This window comes from Hipposideros armiger, unplaced genomic scaffold, assembly GCF_001890085.2.
Source record: "Hipposideros armiger isolate ML-2016 unplaced genomic scaffold, ASM189008v1 scaffold_691, whole genome shotgun sequence".
Taxonomy (NCBI): domain Eukaryota; kingdom Metazoa; phylum Chordata; class Mammalia; order Chiroptera; family Hipposideridae; genus Hipposideros; species Hipposideros armiger.
Window position 1 is genome coordinate 595,716 of NW_017732041.1, and position 27,496 is coordinate 623,211.

Below are 27,496 nucleotides of genomic sequence, written 5' to 3' on the forward strand. Positions count from 1 at the left end.
GATTGAGACATTGTGCTGAGTACTGCAAATACAAATATGATAAAACCTTAACCTAAAACTCAAGGAGCTCAAAGGCTGGTGGACAAAATAGCTACATCAGCAGAAAACCATGATAGAATTCTAGAAATGCAGTAAAATTTCATGAAAATCCTCATCTTTTCCCTTTTCCAGCATAAAGGAGAGTAGTCTTTTAAATATTAAAGAAAAGAGGGCATGACATGTTTTCATTAAAAGAGCATGTAGTCAGGACTTCTGTTCCTGATGGTCTATTAACCACAAGGGATTATTTGTACCTCCTTCCAAAAGCTATTGAAATACTAGAAAAAAATACAAAAAGAAAGGGGTGAAGCACATAAAACTCTGGGCAAGCAAGGGTACCTTAACAAATCAGAAATTCTGAGATATTTCCAAAGGAGTGAAAGCATTTTATAATAATTGATAAAAACACCAGATCTGAGAAAATTGCAACCCAGAAGTACTTGGCAAAAAATGTACTCCAGAGGTACCATTTTCCCGCAGCTGGACCTAAATATTCTAACAAATTGATCAGAACTTTTGCCTAAAGAGTAATTGCCTTGGAGTAATTTATTAATGGAGGACTGCCTACTCACAGCTGGGCAACTGGCTCTAATTTACAGTGATGTAGTAAGAGCCACTCTGAAAGCACTCTGAGTAATGAGGAGAGGATTCTGGGAAAGGTTTAATACCAAACGAGAAGCAAAACAGGACACTCTGAATCTGAAAGGGGTATGAAGAAGAAGAGTAGGATTATCCCCTCTGCCAGAAAGAAAATACAGGCCACTTGCAGAGAAATGCCTTTCTTACTTTAATAATCGAGGGAATTTCTAGCCTTTTATTACTACCTGCCCAGGCATCTATTATAGAAGGAATGCATGCTCATCAACACACTCTAACCAGGCACACCGAGCTCTCACTCAATTGTTCCATTCAGAGAAGGGACTAACTGAAAAAGGAGATGTGCCCAATTTAGAAGAAATCTATACAATCTATACAAGTCACTAATATTTATCAACATGAGATTCAAACATAGATGTTCTGCCTTCAGAGCCCATGCTCTTATCTAGTACGTAACTGGTCTAGATATGTTACTGGCCCAGTCCATATAACTTAGTAATATAACCTGACCCCAACCTATGTCATATCTGCATTTATTAAAGGAGATGTTTTTGTTAAGTCCAATAAATATTTAATTGGTGAACCATCAGCCTGTACAAATAGTTGAAAAGGTAAAAAAAAAAAAATCAAGTAAATGGAGCCGGCCTAGTGGTGCATTGGTTAAGAGCTGGCTTGGGATGCCAGCTCTGAGCAGCAGGGCCTCAGTTTGGATCCCACATTAGGGCCAGTGATGCTGCGCCCTCTACAGCTAAGATGGTGAACAGCAGCTTGACCTTGAGCTGGGCCGCCGTGAGTCGCTGGCCACGGCGTAGGCTGCAGTGAGGCTGCAATGGGCTGCTGTAAAGCTACCATGAGCTGCCAGCAGCTGGCATGAGCTGCCAAGAGCCTCCATCAGCGGCCGTCCAGTGGCCAGCGACCGATCTGCCTCAACCAGGAAGAGTGCAATGATAATACCAACAGGGGCCAATGAAGCAATGTCCTCCACAACTAGACTGAAGAACAAAAGGACAGCAACAATTCTCCAATAAAATCTTTAAAAAAAAATCAAGGAAATGTATTTTGCAACCAGAGTGTTACTACGCAGATCAGCCAGTCATTCCATGGAGTCATCCTTAGATCTGTTCCTGGCTCTTTCTGATTCTCAGAGCTTGTTCTTTTCTGAAGCCATAAGAGCCTCTAGAAGCCTCATAGTTTTCAGGCTGATGTTCTTACCGCTGTAGTGGAACCACTAAGTGCTAAGAAAGGGTAACCCCATGTACGCCCTGGAAGTTGGGGCTCCTAAATGGTTGAATACCTCTGAATGTCCTGCAAAGACTGCCAGAGCCAAAGAGCTTCCGAAATTCTAACCTGTTTTATACAGAACCCCCAAAAAATACCTTCAGTAGTAGCTGCTATTTTGTTTAAAAATTGATAAATCTGAAAACGTATTTAGAACCTATTCAGTAGAGAAAAATGAACACCCTCCATCAAGAAACAGAATTATTTTTTTCATTTTTTTCTGAGCCTAATTGGTATTGCTACGGGACCAGAAGGCGGTGTGGTAAAAAGGTAAGACAGAAAAAGGTGTCCATGTTTCAGGATCTGGCCTTCAAAGTGATAGGCTCAGAAAATTGTTTTGAAAGTCATCTTTTGGTATGACTTACCCTAACCAGGTCACAAGACTAACATATAAACCAGAATGCCAATATTTGTTAGGTCCTGGACACAGTCTCTCTCACCTGTGCATTCCCTCCTAATAGAGAAATCTACATGGCAAATAATTCTATATTAATCTCCACAAATCAGAGGAGGATTTCCTTGCATCTAACTCTTTAATAGGGATATATTAGCTACAGGAAGATTATTATCATTATCATTATTATTAACACTGCATTAAAATAATTATCAACTACCACTGAGTGGTGGCTATGTGCTTATTACCATATTATCTAATTTTATAATAAATGTATAAGTCGTGTATTATTATACTTTTAACAGATGATAAACACTAGATCAGAATGCAAGCGGCACAACTCATGCTTTTGTAGCTAAGAGTCAGAACTGAGATCCCTGTCAAGCTGGCCATTGAGAGCGCCCATGTGCTCAGCAAGGGCCTCCTTTCATTGCAACACTCACACTCATGGAAGTCTCCTCTCCCTTTGATGGGTTTTATCTTTTTTTTTCACACCCTAATTCCTACATTTCATTATGAATTATTCTATGTTGTTATTTGTACCTTTGTAGCTTTCAATATTTCTAGTGGAAATCTATATTTTGCCTCTTTTTTCTATATCTAGCCTTAAAAATTTTGTGATTTTAAGTAATCTCTCATATTCCTGTTTGATTTTATAATTTTCCTTCATTAATTTTAGCAGTGCTTTACTAAAATACCTTCTTTCTCTTTTTTTTTTTTGTCCCACTTTGACACAATCTTTTGGTTTTGAGGTTTTTCTATTCCCCCTATTGATTTTGTGTTTGATTGCAAAGCCCCTGAGTGGTCTCTAAAAATAAAATCTCCAGTAAACAAGTAGAACTATATTAAGTCATATCTCCTATTTTATTCTGTATTTCACCTTCTATAATACAGGATGACTTTTAGTTGATTGAATCATCGCTCATATTTTATTCCTGCTATCAGTATACTTTTATCTTAGTAAAAGTGTTACTTTGTCTGTAATATGATAGTCAGCTATGAATTTGTGGTAGCGTGCCCTCGTTCTGAAATGTGTCCTTAGCCGGTTGGATATTAATTGAAATTCAGCTATTGCTATTACCCGTTTTAAGGAAAAGAAGTTGCATACTAGGGGCCATGGAAGAAAAAAAAAATTGGCTAAACATAAATATTTTTTCCAACAAATACATCACATTTTATAACCAAACTGATGAAACAAATGAGGTTCTAATCATCAATGACCTTGACCTACACAATAGGGAACACTGCAAACCTTCCCCATGTATATTGCTTTACAATAAGTTTAAGATGATTTCTACTTAAGAATATTAAAAAGTTGTGGTAATATGGCATTTTGAGGTTAAAGTCATCTAACAATTTTCAAAGAGGAAGTTGGGCACACCGTGCTTTAGATCACTTTTCAGTTTTCCTTTACTATATCATAATATCAAATTATTGATAAATAAGTTTGGAAAAAAGCCTAAAAGATGAGAGGACTGGTTACAGAATGACTTTACATGAAATTATAGTGTTTGTAATTACGGAATATAAAATTAAAAAGCAATTTAGCTCCATATATTGCTGTCCATAAGCCAGCATGCCTATTTTTATGATGTAAATGAGAGGGTATTAATGGATTGTGCTTCTCAACCTATCACACTGAACTCTTTCTTTGAGGATCTAAAATGCAAACTACAGTATGTTCATCAGTCCTATTATTGAACCACTGGGATAGAAATGACATTAAGTCCAACTGTTGGCCAAAATTAAAGTTTTAAAAAACCACAAATGATTTTTATCAGAGAAGTATTTTTCACAATGATGCTTAAATGTGAGATGGTGACTCAATGATATTCTATAGGAAATCTGTTCTTAAGTTCACTTCCTTGAATTGTCTTACCTGGGCTTGTCAAGAGGAAAGAAAAATTCTTCATGGATATATTCCTAACTTTATAAAAGATCAATGTGTTGGAGAGATAGAAAATAAACTGTCTTATTAAGAAACAAAAGCAAAGAAAAAGCAGCAAAAAGAAAGCAACTCACAAAGAAACACTTGGAGACTATGCCACATAATAGGCATAATAGAATACCTGCCTTTCAAATATTCTTCCCAATCCTTTGACACCCTCTGATTTACTTCTAAAGTACTCCAAGTGGATCAAGGCATCATTGTACACTGTTCCCTCACTCACACACTTGGATTGATGACAGATGCATTAGAAGGTAGGGCATTCAAATTGAATACAAGCTACAAAATTGGAACCTTACCTAAACCTTTCAGATCTTTGATGAAAGATGAAACCAATCACAAAACCAATATTCTTATATTTCAAATCAATTCAATTCATATTTATTTAGCACCATAGGATGCAAGGTAATGATCTTCACCATAATTTATAGGATGTAAGGAAGATACAGCCCTGTTCTCAATAGGAAAAAATGTATTGAGTGTTAAATTTATTGAGAATTAAAAACTAGGGGTCAACGCACACAGGGTATTAGCAAGAAGACAAGTTGGCACAGCATAGAAAAATAAGGCTATAGAAAAAGTAAACTTTATTTTTGTTACTGTGGAAATCAGATTATGAAGTACATGTTTGCATCTAATAGCTTTTGGCTGCAAACAATAGCAAATGCAACACAAAATAGATTAAACCATAAGAAAAAAATGTACCATCTCCCATTGGGAGAAGCCCCAAAGACAGTGCAGTGTTCCTAGGGTTGGTAAACACAGCAGCTCAATACCGTCATGAGGGTAATGTAACTTCCGGCTTTCAGCTCTGTCATCCATAAAGCATCAGCCTTCTCTCTCACTAGCTTCTCATGATCACACCATGACTACACGCAGTTCCAGGTACCACATGCAAACACAACCACCACTGGCAGAAGAGACATTACTTTCTGTGCATATATTTTTAAGAGTTAGAAAAACTCTCCCAGAAGTTACTCAACAGACTTCCTCTTATATCACAACAGGCCCAAATTGGATCTTATGCCCTTGCCTGAACCAACCACTGGCAAAAACAATGGGATTACTATGATTGATATATATATATATATATATATGGACTAATAAGATTTACGTATGAGTGGGGGATAAGGATCAGTAGTTGCCTGAAAAAAATTGAGGGCTTTTCTTAAATCAAAAGGAAGGAACAGCTGTTAGGTAAGCAACGGACATGTGATTTCATTATTATTTTGTAAATTGTGGATATTGTTCATTCATGTCTCATGTCCCCAAATTAATTCATTAACACACAATAGAAGGTAGATTTCAGGAAGAAGATTAAGGCAAATCACTTTTTATACTTAGTATCTGATATATTTAGCATATAAACTTACTCTTCAGGCCCACCTATATTCAGATATTTTAAATCTCAGTGGTTTTCTACGTGGCATGTTATCTCAGTACAGTCGCCCATAACTATTTCAACTAGAGCATATATCACACTAGATTTTAACCATCTGTATGCAGCCGCATGCATGGGGCTGCATACAGATGGTGAATGAACTACTTGAAATTTATCCAAAGTGCTTAGTATCGCTTTGGACACATTGTAGTCACACAATTTATTCATTCGTTCAACATTTATCTATTCATTTATTAGCAAGGCAGAATTCCATGGGCCCTGGAGCTAGCCTGTTTCTGCTCAAAATCCTTGCTCCAGCACTTACTAGCTGTGCAACCTTTGGCAAGTTTTTCAATCTATAAGAGAGAGATAATAGTATTGCCTAACTCATGGGGTTTATTTTGTGAACATTAAATGAGCTTGTATGTTTAAAGCTCTTATAAAAATGTCTGCCTAATAGTATGGGCTTATTAAATGTTAACTACTTTTATTTATTAATATACTATTTCTAATGTAGATTGCAGAATTTTTCATCCTATTTACCACCACCAGAACCACATATAGATTGCTTCTCTGTGTGACAACACAATGACAGCTTGAATACAGTTTGATAAAAGAGGGCTTTGAGTCACAAGCTTAGATTTTCTCTCAAGTGCCTGCAGCTCAGAAACAGCAAGAGTTCAGAGCTGAGTTTCAGCAAAGCAATGGAGAATGAGAATTCCAAATTATTTGTCTATTGCTTCTAGAGAAAACATTTTTAGAGCCAATTGGCTTGATCCAGCTAAGCTGTATCTCTTTAATAACTGCCAAAAGTGTCTAGTTTCATCTTACTATACAAAAGTTAAAGAGAAATAACCTCAATTAATATGTACACAGTTAGCATTGTTACTGAAAACTTGTTAAATTGATCCATGCAAGATTTCAATTCCATCTCTAGGTTATTGTGTCTAGCTTTTCTATCAAAAAATTTTAAAAAAGAGAGTTTGACCCTTACTGTACCATTTCTAAAACACTATAAAATACACTTAAAATCTCTATAATTCATTTGAAAAGGCTATTTTAATATCTTTTCTTGATCATGGCCCTGCCATTCTTACTAAAATCTTAGGAGGCTCTTTAAAGCTATAAAAGTTACTCATTGAGTGGCACTTTTAAAATAAATGACAATTTTTGAAACTGCCATGATAAAATATTTCATTAATAGAAAAATGGGTGCACAATAAATGGATTAGAAAAACAATTAAATTTCTGAATTCATTATTAAGTGCTTTTAGAAACAGCTCTATGTTGTAATTGTCAAGATTTGTTTCCCTACTATAGGTGTGAAATTTTCAGTTTTTTTAAGACCTTGATTTTCTGTATCATTTTTACAGTAATTCAGTATTAGGTTTTGGCTTGGATATGGTTTGTTTGTTTCCATTCTTTTATTCTCTATATTATAGGTCTGAGGGGGAAAATGAGGTAGCAATGAATATAGTTTTCATTTGGCTTATGGATTCATTTTTTATTTTAGTCATTTCTTCTGAAATTTATATTGACAACAATTGCTAAATATAAATTGAGGTGATTGATCTTCTGAGAATAAAAAGCTCAATTTGTTTAAAGTTTTGTAACCTTTATTGCTTTATAATACATTGTTTATAAATAATGCTTACATTTTATCTTCACCCTGTAGGAAATCTGTGTTTTATATACTCTAAGGAACCATTAATTAAAGATGCACCATTATTTTATATACCACTAAGAAAAAATGTTGCAAACTATGTCGAAAATGGTTTCATATCACTTGAATTTTTATTTTGTACTTATTGAAACATCAAACTTATTCAGACAGATTTTATTTTTGTCACTCTCGTACACGAAAAGGAAAATAAAACAAAATAGATTGGTTAATTCATTCTTAAGATTTTTAAATCTGTTCTCAACTCAGAATTGATGATGTCCATCTTTTACACACCATTTATTTTCCTTTGTACCATCAAGATTGTGGATAAAGCATTTCTTTAAACATTGCTCCACTATTGCTTCCAAAATCTTTCAAACTATTTGACTCTCGTTCTGCTAGTTTTGATTGAATAAATTTACAATAGAAAGCTTCAGAGCACAACCACGATTTAGATCTCTTCCTCAAATTGTCTTTAAAACACTTTTGCCACAACAGTCGGATATACTTGGATCTGAATGAATATTTTTCATCCGCTGATTGTGGACGGAAACTTCCAGAAAGGAAGTTTAGGAAAACAGATGTACATTTTTATATATTTTTGTGTTTTTCAAGAATGAACAATAATAGGAAATTTTTATACATAAAAATAATGTCATTTATATATAAAGCAGCTCAAATTGTTATTACTAAATGCATAAAATAGTCAAAATATCAATTTTTTGTTTTTTTGTGGATTTCTGATGCATTTTGAGAAAAAAACTTGAAATCAGTTAATGCAGCAAAACAGTTACATGATTTGGAGCATCAGTGGGAATAACAAGCAGGTTGAGCATGCCCAGGCCTGGTAGACAGTGAGAATAAGATGCCATGGAATATAAGGCCAATCCCCATTTCAGAGATGTAACATTATGAGGAAATAATGTATTGTGGGAAACAAGTATTCAGTTGAATGTTTGAATCACTCCACTGTCAGTCTCATGGCATTTTTCTAAGCCTACACAATAGGAGGCCCACATCACTCTAGATCGTCAGTTCTCTCCCTCTTCCACGTACATCTAGTTATGGATGCAGAGCAGGTTAGTAACAGAATTCACCACCACTGGCTATAAATTCAAATATTGCAGAAACTCTCAGGCCTGGTGAACCTACACAATAGGTTTTACTTCTCATTATGCCTCCTTGATTATAAGGTATCAGATCACTATCATATTAGTATTTGCAGGATGCTACTACATAAGCAACTTAAAGCTGAAAAACAGGCCAAAGGAAACAGGACAACCGGAGGGATGGCATTGCATAGTGATCACAGGCGTGAGCCCTGGGGTCGCCCATGTTTGGAATCCTGGCTCCACCACTTACGAACTATGTGACAATGAGCATGTTTCTTCTCCATGCCTCAGTTTTTGCAGAGTATTCCATAGCTTAAACTCCTGAATAAGAGACTCTTATTGGCCTCACTCACCTTTTCACGCCAAAGCGTATCACTGGCTTCAGGCCAGCACCTACGTGAGCTGTCATTGAATTAGGTCCTCATTTCTCCTGAAATCCACGGTGACTGTGGCCATACGAGGTGGTCATGCAATCTACATACTCTTTCTCGCCATGAGGGCCTGTGAGCCAGACAGCTTCACTGGAAAGGAGCTGTGGATGGGCAAGAACTGGGGTTCACGCCTCAAGTATAACTCCCACCCACACCACCTGCAGGACTCAGAGTGAGTTCTGTCTCTCCTCAGAAAAGAAATGAAGTTTAAAAACAAAACAAAACAAAAAAAAGATCAAAGATTTGGAACAAGGTGGGCCAACTCAGAAATACACCTGAGTAGTAATGATACTTTTTGACATAGAACATTATTCTTTCTTTAAACAATGAAAATTAGAGTGAGATGAGAAAATAATTGAACTCTTATTAGAACCAGTGCCCTTTTACCATTAAGGAGATGAATCTTGAGGAACTTGTTTTGCTTGTCTTGGAGAGACAGGGATGGAACGGGATAAACATTGAGAATTAGAAAAAGATGGAAAATAATTTCATATTAAGAATACAAAAACTGGAAGATGGTAAGCCAAAGTTTTTCTACCTCTAGTAGGAGTAGCTCACCTTTATTTATTTATTTATTTATTTAATTCATTCATTCATTCATTCATTCATTTAGTAAAATGCCATTTTAAAAGTTTGATCTCTGGTTTTTAATACAAACGTTTGCCTTTGAAGCTATTCTGCTGTTTTGAACACCTCTCATCAGCACGTCTCTCTACTTATTCCATTTGAAGCCAAATTTCCTACTGCCTGGACCTATTTGCTACTTCTTATTCATCCTTTCCCATCTGCTTTGTGGTGATCAGAGAGTTCTGTTCCCAGTTGTCTAACTATGTCAAGGAGATAACTGTGAATTGTATTTTACCACTGTTCATGTCAATAGATGGGACATATCTGAGTTTCCATAATGGCAGGAAGAGGCAACCAGGAGAAGCACATGGGCTGTCTTGATGGTTGAATTGGCATGTTACTCTCTTTTCCACTGACTCTACACAGTATAGGTCTCAGTAAACACACGTAACACTCATCAAGTATCCAGTACATGCCAAAGGAGACCTAACAATAGAGTATTGTTACCCCCCTTTAGAGGAAAATATATAAAAAATGAAATAAAGAAACGAAATAAAAGACAGAGATCAGAAGAGCAGGAGGATTTTGATCAGAGAGCAGGAGAAAGAAACAGAGAGAAGAGAGAAAGATAGGAGAAGGAAAATCAATATGGCTGAAGGAGGCCGCAGAGAGACAGGTTTAAAAGGCAGAGGGGACACACATAGCACCTTCTACGGAGCCAGGAACTAGGGACTGTGGTGATGATTTCATGGGTGTATGCTTATTCCCAAACTCATCAACATGTATATATTGTATATATTAAATATATACAGCTTTCTGTACGTCAATCATACATACATAAATAATTCTTAGAAAACGCAGCCGGTGAGTGTCCAATATTTTCTCTGTCATGACATTCTTCCAAAGACACCTCCAGAATAATAATGTATTACACCTCATCCACGTTTGTAGTGTGGTATTTGTAGGATTGGGAGGAATGTTGATTCTTCTCCCCAAGTAAAGCTAAGCAGGCCCCTTTGTAGTCAATTTACACAGGCATTTATGAGAGATACTGCGTGAAAACCATACTCCTGAGCAAAATTCTCCCTGCATCTCTTTGGAGACTTTTGTGACTAGATAAATGGGAGAAACCTGGAAGTGCCCAGATCTATTTTTTAAAAGAGAAGAAGGGGGAAAAAAAAAACAGAAGGCTGCGCATTTCATGGTTTTATAAAGGTAGGAGTTACCTGCTGTGATTCCATTTATTCCACCGTCTGAAAAACCACCTTTCATTTCCAACCATTTTATTTGCACTATTGCCAGAAGTCAGCGCTTTTCTGACATGACAGGGAACATAAGTCTCTGGCTTCCCTCTTACTTATTCCAAGGTAAAGTCTCTAAACTGGGAAGAAGCTACGCCTCAAGCCTGACATTCAAACATCTGCAAACTTGTAGAAGATTGTGATAATGGTGCTACACTTAACTGCCTAAGGATCCTTGGGTTTGGCAAGAATTTGAAGGAAACATTTGACGGTGGCTCATTTTTTCCCAAAAGTTTCTCAGAGTGGGTGTCATACGTGGGATTCTCTGGGAAACAGCTCTGAGTCAGAGGTATGCTTTCGATGGAAGGGAGTGGATGAAGCAGGTTTGGGCAAAGAGAGTTGCTGAACTGAGATGCTGTTACAAGCATTAGGTGATTCACCAAGATCCGTCAGAAGTGAATCAATTTGAGGCAGGGGGCCTGGCCTTTATACCAGCATCCACCAGTCATTGGCTGTGGAATGTCCCTGAGGAAGTGAGTTTAGCCTCAGGCAAGGCAGTTTTCTTTAGCCCAGGGTGATTCTTTAGAAAGATTCCATGTCTGTGAATTGTCAGTGGGTAGCACTCCCTGAAACTGAAAGCCTCATTCCTGAAAGGAAGGGAAGGATGCACTTGGTGTCTTATGGTTTCCACCTACACCTACAGAAGATCAAAGGAAATTTTGATGGACTAAAATCACTACATTCTGCCCTCCACCTCAAAAATGCATTCTAGCACATTCCATATTATCTCCCAGACACTTTATAAAAATTACTCCAAAAGTTATTTCCAGTTTCAGGCATTTCTGCATTAGAATATTTTTTTAGTAATAATTTTTTCACTATTTCTTTGAACCTCTCTTTTTTGCTCTTTAATTTTGCATACTATTACAAAATACAATACTTAAATAGAGATGGAAATAGTGATTTCCCCAGAAATCATTATGTTTATTCAGTATGGTAGACTATCTCACTATATAATCCAAGAAATCTTTATCAATTTGTGGACCTGGACATAGACATAATTAAAGTCCTACTAAGTAGAATAAATATAAGAAATGGAGAGAAGTTGTTATGGCAACCAAAATCCTGATTTTCCTCATTTTAAACCAAAAAGTATTAACCTTTAAAATACCTTAATATTTTTTCTACATTGTGTTTTAATCAGTGACCATTTTGCATATTATATTTGCTAAATATAGCAAACAAACATAGCTGAATCACTCGTTCTTGCAATTTAGCTTACATTACATTTTAAAGTATTTTTTTTTAAATCTGCCCTTAGGAAATTAAGCTCTTTTTGCAAAATCCAGTTTTCTCAAAGCAAAGCAGTGTTAAAGATTTTTTTTCTTTGTATAATTTAAAATAATTCAGGTTTATAATATACTAACAATGTACAGATATGGAGGAGAAAGTGACTATGCTACTACAAGAATAACATTTCTAAATATACCTTTCCAAGCTCTTTATACAAAAGATTTTATTTACAGAATTTGGATATATGTTATATAATGTTTCATAACTTGTATTTTTCATCTAACACCCTACTGTATTTCCAGGTTTGCAAATATTTACCTCTAAGATTATTTTAATAGCATTTTACAGATTACCATAATTTAAGAAGTCACCTTGGTAGGCAGTTTCTGGTCTTCTAATATTATAAATAAGTTACTGTTAACATCCTTATATTAAATTGTTTGTGTACCTACGGTTAATTCTCTATTGTGAGTTTCTAGAAAAAGAATGAGAGCTTCTACAGCTTTTGATATGTTCTATACTTTGGCCTCTATAAAATATTTTTCAAATCTATGATATTCCCCAGTTCCCCAGTTTTTTGTACCCTCACCTTCATATCTATACTTAGCTATATTTTCAAATTAATCCATTCATCTGTTATTTTAATGTCCAGCTCTTTAACTCTTTGTGAAATTAAACTTTTCTTTTTCTTTGAGAATTGTTTGCTCATGTCCTTTGCACTAAACTTTCTTCTAAATGGGAATTTATTTTTCTATTCAATATTTCTCTTGGCATATTCCAGGATACTACCTTCCACTTGAACTAAATGACTATACCTCTAAAACTAAGAAATCTGTTTTCCATTAGTAAGATGACTTGTATTTTCCATTTACTGGTAAACCAATTCAAAAGAAGAGCATAAATACCTTGCCAGTACTGATTTAATTGTTTAATAATCCTTAAATGTTATTATGAGAGTAAGCCAGCCGAAGGACCCCTTGGTGAGGCTAAATCAGTATAGAGCAAATCACTTAACCTCTCCACATCCCAATTTCTCCTCTAAAATAAGACAGAATTACTTTTTCTCATTACCTTAATGAGAACTGAGGATATTATACTTAAATATCAATGACAACATTTTGGCACATAGTAGGTTCTTAATAAATGGCATCTTTAGTTTTTATTAGCCCCATTTGGTAGCATAGTATCTTAGCATGTCCCTTATTACAGTGGTTTTCTAAACCACAGGTCTCAAATTATTAGTGGATTGTGAAACTAATATACACAATTTGGAGATACAATTAGAATTTTTTAGTGAAAAAGAATAAAATTGAATATATCAAACTAATTCACACATAGTAAGGGCAAGTGTTTTTATGTGAAATTTTCATTCCATATATAATATATATGTGGAGAGAGTATTATAATGGAGCACAATATAAAATGTACTTCTTAAAGGTAGCTGCTGAAGTTTTGGGGTTGTAGTTAAAAACTCTTTCAAAAAAATAATTTTATTAGATACTTGTCTCATAGTGTGTAAGCTTCTTATTCTACAGTGGCTAAGACACATTGCATTCTAATTACTACTATATGACTTTGAACCAGTTGCATAACATCTGTAACCTCTGTATGTCTTAGTTTTCTCACCCGTAAAACAAGATATAATTATACTTATCTCATAGGAGTGGTATGAGAACTATATGATTTCATATATTTAAACCACTTCTCAATAACTCAAACCAGGCACTCAATAACTGTTGGCTGTTATTTTATCAAGACTTGAGTAGAACATAAAATTTTTTCTGAATAAGTGAACAATGCCACATGCACTAAAGTACATAAGAGAATATAAAGTCATCACCTTAGGACTGAATACTTAGCTACTTTTTCTATGTACAAATAAAAAAAGATGCTTCTTGATAAGCATCTTATATCCATAAATATGAATTTTCAAGTCATGCAACTATCCTTAGTTTTGCTACTTACAAACAATATTATCTTTCAAAATATAAAGAAATAAAAATGAAATATTAAGCAATCAGTTAGTCTTTCTTTGTCAGTATATTAGATCCTTAATCGCCCATTATATTTTTGTATTTTATGAAATACTTTTTAAAATTTCACAGTGGTAAACATTAAGTAGAAGGAGCATGTCAATATATTTCTTACAATCTTTTGTTGATTTTGTTTTAAAAATCAGAAATGGTAGGGATAATATCATTAGTAAATAAGAACTAAAGTATATAACTTTTACCTTTTTTTTTTTTTAAGCATACACTATGACTGAAAGGATTGTTTTGGGAAACTATAAAAACATTCTTTGCTTCCTTAAAAAAAAAATACTGAGTAAACTGCAAGTGCATTTACGAAATGTTGACTCTATTTAATGAAAGTCTTATTTTTCCTACAGCCTTTTAGATCCTTCATCTCATATGTTGAAATATTTAATATTCCAAATAAGCTGAGATAACATGAAAATAGTTAGCAGCCCAAGTGGCAAGGACCCAACCATTGGTGTGCACAAAAGCTACAAACAATGTGGAGGTAGTACCCCCACTTGGAGGTGGTAGCTAAAAACACCAGTCTGGGTGACCAGCCACAATACCTACTTCCAGAATGTGACAAAAATTGAGCTCAAACACAGACAATGTGCCTTTAATTTAATGATGGCACTGTTGTATTTAGCTAGTTGTATCTAACACATCATTTCCTTTAAATCCCATAGGAAACTATAATTCCTCAAATATCCTCAACTGTCCTGTGGAGATAAGTAATAATGCCTATCATATCTGGTGATTCTTACAGCAGAGGAACCAATTCGTTTTTTGAATACATACATACTAATATTTCATACATATGTATGGGTTTGTGTAATTTTAGTCTTGCTGACTCCAATGAAATATAAAAGTTATCATCGACAGTTTCATATAAGTTATGCCAACAGTGCAAACAGTACTTCATGTTTTTGCATGGAGACAAGATCCTAAGCGAAACAATCAGAAAAATCAGGAAAACCTTCTGGAAAGTGACCTTGAGTTGGAAAAAAATAAAATTTTCCCCACAATATGGAAAATTCTGGACTGCCAAGTTCTATGAGGGAGCAAGGGAGGGAGGGATCAATTGATTCATTAATCGACTAATCAATAGATGGAACAAACTTACATGCTAGAGTGCTAAGTTCTTTGCATAGATTATCTCATTTCATATTCATTAAGACCTTATGTATTTTGTATTATTCTCATGTTACAAATGAAGAAACTGAAGAATGGAGACCTGAACCCATATCTGTCTGATTCTACCCTTTGGGTATATATTATAGCTACTCATGGAAAATTTAAAGCTTAAAAAAAGAGAACTATCATAAAATAAAATTGATTATCTATGTATTCATAGTAGTCTCGGCCATCACCTCCATCCAGAAGATCCAAAATCTCTGGATTTTGATTAAGATTTTAATAATAACCCCGTACATTTAAGACTATTCTTCTTTCAATTGTACTTCCACTAAACAGATAAGTATGCATATTTAATTCACAAAATGTTTGAATTCTATAAAAATCCTTTATTTGCTGGTTATTTCTATTTCATTGCAAATCAAAAGGGCTTTATGGGCCCATCAACCTTCCTGCTGAGACCATGAAGTCGCTTATGCCCAGGCTTGTTTATATTTATCTCTTTCTGCCCAAAGTCATCTTTACTTTCTCACCAGCACAGCCTGAAATCTTCAGTCACACAGTAAAATCATTAAAGTCCAGAATATGTGCAGACTGGAGAATATGACTTCAATTACACCGCTTTAGAACACCTCCCTGGTTGGGCCGGCCGAGTGGCTCAGTTGGTTAAGAGCTTGCTCAAGAGTTTGAGCTCTGAGCAACAGCGGTTCAATTTCCAGTCTGAGCTGAGCAGCCACTGATTGAGCTGCCAACAGGTAGCAGGATGGCTCAGCTTAAAAAAAAAAATAAAAAAATAAAAATGGAAAAATAGAATACCTCCCTTATGTTTATAGAGCACTTCACATGTACTAAGAAAAAATCTAGGCAAGGTAGGTTTCAGTTCTTCATATTTCAAAAGGCAAATAAATTGAGGTCAAATGCCTTGTCAAAATTCAGCTTGTGAAGAAGACCTGAATTCATGTTTTCTGTATTCAAAGCTTCTGTATTCTAAGCTAACAACTTTCTCATTGACTACTTTAAGGATTGTTTAACATTTTGGAGATAAAACAATTGAATGAATTCATTTAATAATTCAATAATACATTCAAAATAAATAAACTGAAATAATTAGACAAGTCATGTTTCATCATTAGTGCCTTGGTATATGTAGTCAATCATGCCACATGCACTGTGGTTTCAAAAATTCACCAGCAACACAAGTAAATTATTGAGCAGAGTATTGTTTACAGTAAATGTCAAACAAAAAATTGACTGGGAGGAAAACATACCTTCAATAAATGAGATTCAAGAATAACATCTTAAGACTATCAGTGTTATAATAGTATTCTTTATAACCATTTCAAAATTCACTAACATTTTGAATGTATGTTATCACTTATCAACATTTCCAATATATTTCATCTTTTTTTTTAATTTTAGGGAATATAAAATGTTTTGAGTATAGAGCATGTATGTTGTCAGCAATTGTTTCATACAGATTTAAATTATAAAGTTAAATCTACGCAGCAAACAATTGCTTACATAAATAACGAATAGATCTGACAGTTTATGCAGTACTGTTGAGAGAGAATGCTTTCAGTAAGTATGTCTGGGCTTACCTTCTGGGGAAGTATCGCCACTGTGGTTCCATAAATATTTTATGAACCAACATAAAGTAATATGCTAATGACAGACTATTTACCCAGTGAGCAGGTGCACCCTCTGATGTTTTTTTTCTTCTTTGGTATATCTTTGATGTGGGATCAGTTAAGCCATTTTGAATTACTGGTTTTTGTTTCCCTCCCTTCGCAGTTTTACCTGAACCTAAAATGGTGAGCGAGAGTCATCATGAGGCCCTGGCAGCCCCGCCAGTTACTACTGTTGCTACTGTTGTACCAAATAATGCCACAGAGCCAGCCAGTCCTGGAGAAGGGAAGGAAGACGCCTTTTCTAAGCTGAAGGAGAAGTTCATGAATGAGTTACATAAAATTCCACGTGAGTATTACAGATTGTTACTTGAGTAATAATAAATGGTTGAAAATCACCTTACCCGTGATAGAAGGCAGACTTCCTCTGAACATACTATATACATACATTTAATTTTTTTATTATTGGAATGGTAGTGTTCCAATAATAAACTGGAATATTCTTGGAAATGGAATGTTCTTATTATACCTTTAAATATACTTAATTAATCAGAATCCAGTTTGTAAAAAAAAATCTGTATCTTGTGTTCAGTGTGAGTGGGTCCTTTTTTTATATTTTAGTGTCTGTCTCTCAAGAATATTAATGTTTATGGCTTGTGCTATATTTTAGTTTTGTATTTATGAAACTTTGTAAAAATCATTCCTAAGCAACAGCTAAAATGCACTTTCTCAATTGCAAGTTTGATTTTCTTTTACTCATTTATTAATATTTCAAATCTTTTGCCTAGTGTTTAAATGTTTCTTCGTTGTCATCAGGAAATAAAAAAATAATGTGTACCTAAGTTTATTTGTATGAGTGTAGCACTCAGTTCAAGCAGCGGCATTTATTTAAATTTTAAACTACAGGTTGTTTTTTTTTTCTTGTCCCTTTGGATTTGAACATTATTGTGTACTAAACACTTTCCTGGGTGCTAGAAAAATAGGTTACAGCCCTCACAAAGCTTATATTCTAGTGGAGGAAATAAGCAATAAATCAATAAAGAGTCAAATATGTATAGTACATCATGTAGTGATAAATGACATAATGAAAACTAAAAGGGCATAAGTGGGATATGAAAGAGGCTAGAGAGTAGAAGCTTCTTATTATTTAGGATGATGAAGAGCTGATTTTCTTTGTAAGGAAACCCTGAGGTAGAAGGGGAGGAAGTTATAAAAATTAAAATAAATAAACAAACAAACAAACCTGGGAAATACAGACCAAGTCCCTCAGGCAAGAATCTTCCTGGAACATCATGAGCTCTGTGTGCCTTACATTGAAAGAATGAGAGGGAGAGGGCAGAAGATGACTCTGGATTGCAGCAGAGGCCATGTCACAAGAGGCATCGGGGCTTGCTCTAAGGAACTTGGATTTTACCCTGAGTGAGATAAAATGCCTTTGGAGGGATTTGAGCAGAGGAGTGCCAGGATCTGACTTAGGTTTTTCTTCAAAATCACCCTTGATATTGTGTTGAAATGTGCTTGGAGGAGCATGGGCAGAAGATAAAGCTAGCTGTTGGAATAATCCAGATGAGAGATTTATAAAATTTGAGAGAGAATTATTCTCTGAGGATAGTGAGAAACTGAATGAAAAAAATAGAAGGAACCCACTTCTTATCCCTCAAGTAATTAATCACTTATTGATCTCTCTGTCCACTTTTAACACATTCGTGTTCACCTGAGAGACACACTTAGCACAGTTGTCAGTAATGACCGTTCTCAGTAAGAAGGCCCATACCCTAGTGGAGATGGAGATGGCCCAATAGATAGAGCCCTAGAATAGGAAATGCAGGCTCCAGTTCTCTGCCTTGCTCTCCTGCTGAGCTGATGGACTGACCTGGGTATTTTGATGTGCGTTTGAGCTCATAACTACATGGCAGAAACCAAATGCATCTATTAAGGGGGCAAACTCTCACCTGAATATTTTATTAAACTGTTTGCTTTAGAAGAAATGTGTTATAGGGAAGCAGAGACATCAATGAATAACACCAAACGAAATGCATATTCTGCCTTGTCTTCAAGACCATCTCCTCCTCTGTAAGAGCAAACAATATGAGAGACATGGAAAATGATGGGACTGAATGGTCCCCAGGTATCCACGTAACCCATTCTCTCATGTACTTGAGGCCTTTGCCTAAATGTTATCTTCTTAATTAGAACTTCCCAACCATGCTATTTAAAACTCTGGCCTATTTATCCTGCCCTGTCTTTGCCAGCATTTCCTGTCCTCCCCCTTGCTTTTTTATTTCTCACCATTACTACTTAGCACCATTTGCAATACTATGTGTTTTATTATTTGTTTTTAAATCATTTGGGCTCCTTCCAAAATAATGTAAGCTCTTTGAGGGCAAAAAGGTGGGTCTGTTCTATGCATAGTTATATTTGTGGTGGTGCCTGGGATATAATATATGTGAGACATTCAATATCTGTTTGTTGAATGAATGAATAAATGAATGAATGTCAATTTAACATATCTTGAGCCACCCCTCTTAAACTCTAAGGCTTTAAGGTGCTGAAAAGTTAAAGAATATTAAAAATTCTTAATTTCTAATACTAAGGAACACATGTTTTCAATGCTTGACTGTGTCATTCACACTGGAAAAGCAAGTTGTTTCCATATTTATAGTGACAGCCATGTTTTAGCCTTTGCCACTTAGAGCCAGGTATGATTACTTTATATTTCCCTTCCTGTTCAATCGTCTGGAAAAAAATATCTACAAAAATTGCCCTTCTTTCTTTTGGCTAACCTCATTTCATTCTTTCCCAAGCCATTGTCCCATCCCTGTGTCCCTTTCGTGGGCACTGGAAATCAGACAAGGTAATCAGTTTTCTCCTCCATGGAGATTTGCTTTTGACCAGCAACCTAAAAAAATAGAATGTCAGAGGATCTGGGTAATAGCTATAACGTAGAAATAATGTTGCTAGCTAGCTCTCTCCTTGATTTAATAGGGAAAATGACATGAATTACCTAAATTTTTTTAAATGTATGGTAAATAAGTGTTTGAAAAAGCTCTTATATCATAAATATAGCCATATAGTTTTATTAAAAATGTGTAACTAAATATTTCACACTTTCATTTTTAATCCACTACAATGTTTACTGCCAGTGTAATTGAAATTTCTAATGGAATTTAAACACAGGGAGCAACACTAAACAAACAAAAAACATCCCCAAAATCAAATTCCTTTAGGAGCATATGTTATATAAAGGTTATCACTTTTGACTTGGCATAATATAGTCTGACGCTAATGACAGGTAACAAATTAGAATATTAATCGATTTCAGTCTCTGAACTAAATCTTGGCTATCTGGCAGATGTGTTTTTTGCAAAATTGATAGCAAACAGCTTTAGTCTGTCACTTGAAATTCCCACTTGTGAGAAGAGCAGTGTCACAATGGCAATGAGTGTGCATGTCATTAGTTGGGTAATCGGCGCAGTCCAGCATGGAATGTATTCAGACCAAATTGCCTGATGATATCATCCATAACACCATGGGGCTTAAAATAAAAAAGGAAAAAGGAAATGGCAAATGCTGAGCATTTTTATCTTTCAATTCATTCTGCACACTGTTATCTAAATGAAGCAGACAAGCTTTCTCAGAATGGTTCTTTATTTTGCAACTTTGATTTTAATATGACTAGGGCCATGGTTGGTTTGTAAAGCATGAACTCGTGTCATCCAAATAGCTGTGATTAAGGTTTTGATATTTATGAGCTTCTTGAAGTAGACTGAACCTTTCCTGAAGCATAGCAGAAAACCAAATAGCCAGAACCCAACTCTCAGTCTAGAATAAGAGCAAGTGGGCTAAGAGTAATTGCGTAATTCCTGCAGAAATACTACTGGATAGACAGTTTAATGCAGGGATTAAAAACACAAGCTCTAGTCACAGACCACATGGGTTCAAATCTTAGCTCTACTTCATACTAGCTCTGTGACCTTGGGAATGTTGCTTAATCTTTCTGTGTATCAGTTTCTTCCAGTATAAAATGGGGATGAAAATAATATCTCCATCATAGGCTCGTTGTATAAAATGCATATAAAGTGCTTAGCAGAGTGTCTGGCACAGAGTAAGCATTCTATAAATGGTAGCTGTTATTAAACTCAAGCTGTCATTTTTAACAAGTCTATTTCTATTTTATAAAAACTCTCTATTCAGGTCAGACACCCAAATTAAGAAAGTTCCAGAATTTTTACAGCCAAATATATATGCATCTCATTTTTTAAACCCATTCCAACAATGCCTTATCTAGGAAAAACACCTTCTTGGTGTTTCCTCTTCCCATCATCCCCTCTAATTTCCCTTTAAAAAAAAAATCATGCAATTTCATTTTCTTACTCTGTCATTCCTTTTAGCCCAAACACATACTCAAGGTTCACATATCTGATGAAATTCCATGCACACTACGTGCTTAAGAAATGTCAGTTTTTCTCTTTCATTCTCTAAATTTTTCTTCTCCTTACCTTACCTTCTGTCAATAACCATTCTCTTTTCCTCCTTCACATCTACACCAAAGACACTGAAAACCATAACCTAGATCCTGACATCTGTTTCTTCAACTCCCATTAACTCAGCTCCTTCCACTCAAATTTTCATCCTTCAAGTACTGTTAAAATTGTTTTAACTAAGTCATCAGGTACTTCTTGATGCATAATTATGAGGGTCATTATCAACCTTCTTTCGGTCTTATATTTCTGCTTCGTTGTCACTGTCAGTCAATACCTGCAACCTCTTGATTTCCAGGACTCTCATTTCCTCCTCATTCTTATTGACTAGTCCTCTGTTTTCATTGTCTTTTCTTCCCTTGAGCAGCAGAGGTCCTTATTTACGGGGTTCCTTTTTTTTAAAGAATTTATTGGAGAATTCGGGGAGGGAAACAGCATTGGGGAATCAGGGAAGGGGAACAGACAAGTTGCTGTCCTTTTGTTCTTCAGTCTAGTTGTGGAAGACGTCGCTTCACTGGCCCATGTTAGTACTGTGATCATTGCACTCTTCCTGGGTGAAGCAGATGGGTCTCCAGCCATTGGACGGCTGCTCACAGCGGCTCACGGCAGCTCACACTGCTGCCGCTCACGCTGGCTGCCGGCCGCTCACGGCAGCTTATGGCCACTGCAGCCCTTATGCTGTCGCTAGCCACCCCCGGCAGCCCAGCTCCAGGTTGAGCTGTTGTTCACCATCTTAGCTGTAGAGGGCAGTGTCACTGGCTCATGTGGGATTCGAACCAGCAGCCCCACTGCTCAGAGCCCATGCTCCCAAGCCAAGTCTTAACCAATGAGCCACTCGGCTGGCCCAACAGGGTTCCATTTTTAATCCTCTTCCGTTTTTATTCCACATGCTCTCCCTGGGCACTTATATTCACCCAGCCAGCCATCCTATTAAGAAATCTCACTATCATCCTTGTCCCCCTGGTATATTTCACCTCCAATTCTATACCTGCATTCATTTAAGTCCTGTTAATTCTCCACCCAATAAAACCTCTCAAAACCAGCCAACACATTCACTTCAATGTTTTTTCTCATGCTTCGCTCTCTTCCTGGACCCCTTCCTCCTTAACCCTAAACCGTTCTTTTTCATTCAAGAACCAGTTTAAGTGTTATCACTTGAATGAGAAGTTCCATCATTTCCTAAAGCACAAATATTTGAGTCTTCCTCCAACCTTTCAAAGATCTTCATTAAATACCTTGGTTATCTGGTTTGGGTGTATTGTTGTTTTTTAATTGTTTTGCCTGCCTTTCTCACTGAACTGTAAATTCCTCAGAGGCAAGAACAATTTCTTACATGTCTTTGTATCTCCCATACTTGGAAGTATCTGACATCATACTAGATACAACTATATAGATATTACCATTTTACAAATATATCATCGTACCAAACAAACACTGTGATTCTTGTGCCATGCTTGGAGAAACTGACCTAGAAAGCAATAGTTTTAACACCTTTTTAGCCAAGGATCCCTTTGTTCAAATAGAAAAAAGAAAACTATATAAAACAAATCAGAGCTGCTGAGGTGAGTTCAGTGTCCCTCATTCACCCTCCCCAGACACTTGCATCAACAGCTCTAAAGACACTTGGCTGTATGGAACAAAGTTGAAAAGTACTTGCCTGAAAAGTAGCTATATCAGTGTACTCTCTCATAGCAACAGCCAGTGAAACTCAACAACCAGTAGCAATATAGTTGGTTACATATGGCACAAGCAAATATTCACTGAGGAGCAAAAATGCAGTCCAGTAGCTTTGATTTCCCTCATGTAACTGCAGGATGAACATAATGTAATTGTATGCCATGTCATGGCTACATGGTAATGTCACAAACATAATGTTAATTCAAAAAGATAATTTTAAGAAATATATTAAAAGAACCATTAGGACCATACAGTAATCGATAGCATGTGGATAACAATAATTATTGTAATGGTCATCAATGTTAATTGAGCACTTAGCATGGAAGTATGTGTGCTTTCTGTAAAATCAATCTCCATTTGGCCTTGTAAAAATTCTACTAGATGAGAACAATTATTACCCCCATTTTTTTAGATAAGAAAGCTGAGGCTTAGTATAGTAAGTGACTTGTCCAGGGAAGTACAAGGTTGTAGGTGCAGGGTGTGTCAGGAAAAATTTTGCAGTTTTATGATTATGCCTTAACAGGACATCACAGAGGCTGCAAATGACCTCCACTATTCCTAATCACAACTGACTTGAAACTGTTCAGTTCTATGTGTCTCTTCAGAGATACTGGTTGATCTTTCATATTCATCTTTGATATTTGTTTTAAATGACTGAATACTTAGCACACAAATTTAATACTAATTCAGAGTTTCTCATTGCATTATCTGGTTTTAAACACAAGTACTTATTTATTCACTTTATGGTTTTGCATTTCTTTGGTTGCACTCACTTACTCTGGTAGATTGTCCTGTGAAGAACACATTACTACCTAAGTACTAATAGTTACATTTTGTTTCATTGTATAAATGAACTCTGCCTATAACTGGGCTTTAGCTCTCATCTGTTGACTCAATTCTTCTCACTTCAGAAAAGCATTGGCAGTGAAAAAGATAACTATTGTATTGTTCTGTACACATGAAACTAATGATAAATAAATAAATAAATAAATAGAAAAGCAAAGCATTGGCAAAAATGTTAAGTGCTATCATTCCTTGTTAACCTCTACGAAATTGAAATATCTTTAAGAAAAAAGTGACAGTACTGATGTATTATTTTCAGAGCAATTCAGAGCTTAACAATATTGAGTGATTTCATCAATGCAATGCTGAAGGAGTGTATGTGGGACAAGGACACTTAGAGATAAGGGTGCAATTCATCACAGCACAATGAGGTGATTCATGCTTACATTCCATAAACATCTATTCCATTTTATTTTAGTTTATTTATTTCATCTCCATTGTAAGTTTAATTCTGATTTACAATATAGGAAATACTTGTATGTGTGAATACTGTGTGTGTGTGTGTGTGTGTGTGTGTGTGTGTGTGTGTGTGTGTTTTAAGAGCTACCACTAAAAACTTAATCCTATGGCAGGAAGACAGCTTGGTTCTTATTAGAGTTGGCACTGCCCCCTATATTATGTGACTACTCACTGGGCCAATTTCAGTGTGCTACAATATGGGCTTAAGGGACAGCTACTGGCATGTAGAAGCCATGGACCCAGGGACCTACACATCTTGCAACATATGAGACAGTTTCGAATCATGAAAACTGCCCCCTCATTCTGCACAAATTTCAAAATCTCCATAGAACATGCTATAATTATCTGAATATAAAACCCTTTATCATATACACACAAAGTGTTTTTGCATGGCTCTAATATCAACTGAATATTCTAGCTTTTCTTCTAATGTGCATCTAACCTCTGACCTTTCATTTTCTCCTTACTTTTTGAAAATCTTCTGCTTGTCTTACTTCTCTAAATCCAAGCACCCCTTTTGGCAGTTGCAAGCATTTGACTACTTCATTGTCTTCTTGTAGAATTGTGCCTGAAGATTTTTATACTGAAATATGAATTATTTCATTATAAATTACTTTCTTCTTATAGTTAGCACATTTTATTGATTTGTGAAACATATATGTAGGTATGTTGTATTATCATTATTTATACTCAGAGTAAAAGAGTTATAAAATATTTGTTATAAACTGGGGCATTGTGGGTAATACTGATTTTAAAGAACAAGTGCACAATGTGAAAACATCCCATATTCAACAAGGAAACCTCACAAAAACTATATACCACTGATGTTGTATTTCAGGAAGTTTGTTTAAATGCGTCCTTGAATTTGGTTTCTCTCTTAGAAGGCTATTATGCAGAAAATTCCCCCAAGAAATTCATGCCTTTAAAATGAACTAGTGTTGAGAGATTTTATAAACTTTTCAAGCATTGGTAACACAGAGTAACGGTAAGCACATAAAGCCACCAAGGGAATTAAGATTCAGGGAAGTTTCTAAACCTTATTTCGCTACCTTCCATTAGCATTTCCAAAGATATTAAGTAAATACACCTGAGAAAAATAAGGGGGTGAACCATATTTTGGACATATATTACAAATAGCTCAGGAGTTACCATGCAGACATGTTATACAGATATATAAACATATTTTAAAATAGCTTTAAACCTCTGTTCTTTACCACATAGCAATTGCATGTCAAAATACAAGCTACATTTTCACTAAGGGAAGTCTGACTACAAATGCAAATCTATAAAGAGAACAGAATGAGAGAAGCTGAGACACTCCTGCTTTCTCCTCTCTCTAATAACTATATAGATCTTTTATTGCATTGCTGACCTGTTGGGTTAGTTTCTATTAAATTGGATAAAGAATTTAGAAGCGGAAACTGGAGGGAACTTATGTGATGCACCCTCATGTTTTTAGCATTCAGCCTTGTTTTTCTTTGTTTTCATTTTCATTGATGAGAATACTATAATAAATTTGATGCCTTCTGAGTCATGCCTCACCAGACTGCCTTTTAAGTGACTTAAATAAACTATAAAACAAAGATTCAAAAGATATTGACCCATTTAAAGGTTTCCTCACCAAGCAACGCCTCATTGAAACTTCCGTCCTGGAGAAATGTCAAAACCACTTTAACCCCCTCCCTTTTTCTTTTCTCTTTCAAGGTTTTTACATATATGAGTTAAAATGAAAAAAGCGGGGGGAGGCAATAGTACTACAAATAATAGAAACATATTTGACTAATAGATATACCATTTACTGAAAGTAGTGTGCACCTGTCCACAGAAACTTATTATAAAAAAGATCCAGGATCTCAGGATAATATACTTTAACTGACTGAGTTATATTGTTCCATGGCTTGAAAGTAAAATTTTATTGTAATCATTTTCTTTTCATAAGGGCTTGGAAAAGATTCTTTAAAATCAGTAAACTATTACAGTGTATTAAAAAAACATTGCTACTACAATCATGTAACTATTATTCCCTACATTCTTTGGTGTACTTCAGTAACCCTGAAGTGTTAACACTTTGTACAGAATGCTGTGTTACTAATCCTCATGCCATTACTGTTGTATGACCTTGGGCAAATCTTTTAATCTCTCTGTAAAATAAGGATCATAATAGTAACCTACCTCTGGGAAGGTGTAAACAGGAAAGTATTAATATATATAAAATGCTTAAAACAATGTCTGGAATATATAATATTGGCCATAGTCACAGTTCAGGCTCCCAGTGTCTATTTATGCAGCATCTGCTACATGCTAAGCTGGGCATGCCATGGTTAGGAACTAAACCAAAGCACATAATTTCAACTTGTTTCTAGGACTCCATAGCATGACAGACTCAGCATTCTTCTGCCTGCAGGATCTCTAAATTAAAATGTATTAGCAAGACATCGATGGCTGTTGATGAGGTGATTGGATATGGTTCTTATGTAAGTTCCTGCCTCATGTGCAACTGTTTGCCCTCACGCCGTTTGCGTCAGCTGGACAGGAACTCTAGGAGTTACTGAATTTATTATCCAAAGTATCCCATGCTTCCCAGTCTTCATACAAACTTTCTCCTCTGCCTGAAATTTCTCATTGGTCAAGTGGGACAATTTCTAGTTATCCTTCAGAACTTTCCTCTTTTTTTAACAGCTTCTCATGCTACCAACCTCCTAATTTATTAATCAGTAATTCTGCCTCTGTAGTAAGTCTCTACTTTATGTATGTTTATATTGCTTATTTTTTTCTCTCTTAGTATTAACCAATGTCCATGAGACCAGAGGCCCAGAGGCTGTCTTTTTTATGTTTGTGTCTCCAGTCCCAGCACAAAATTTGACTCATCATAGGCAGAATTATTATTCCCCTTTAACTCAATAATCACATTGCTTATTTATTATTAAGAAAAGGGCTTCCACTCACAGATACAGAAAATAGATTGGTGGTTGCCAGCAGCAAGGGGTGGGGGAGTGGGTGAAATGGGTGAAGGGGTCAAAAGGTACAAACATCCAGTTTCAAAAAAATAAGTCCTGGATATATAATGTAGAACACGTTGCCTATAGTTAATACTATATGGTATATTTGAAAGTTGCCAAGAGAGTAGATCTTAAAAGTTCTCATCATAAGAAAAAAATTGTAACTATACATGGTGATGGATGTTTATGAGACTTATTGTGGTGATTATTTTGCAATATGTACAAATATCAAATCATTATGTTATATACCTGAAACTACTAGTACACATATATGTCAATTATATCTCAATTTAAAGAGAGAGAGAGAGAGAGAGAG

The 27,496-nt window shown here is 35.6% G+C and overlaps 1 protein-coding gene across 3 annotated transcripts in view; it reads left to right on the forward strand.

The window, feature by feature from the left end:
- Positions 1 to 27,496, forward strand: part of SYT1 (synaptotagmin 1) — a 550,863-nt gene that overhangs the window by 314,038 nt on the left and 209,329 nt on the right. For all 3 annotated transcript variants that reach the window (XM_019626840.1, XM_019626838.1, XM_019626837.1), the window contains one exon: positions 16,888 to 17,070. In XM_019626840.1, the coding sequence (XP_019482385.1) occupies positions 16,905 to 17,070 (166 nt within the window). In that variant the 5' untranslated portion in view covers positions 16,888 to 16,904. The remainder of the gene's footprint in view (positions 1 to 16,887; positions 17,071 to 27,496) is intronic.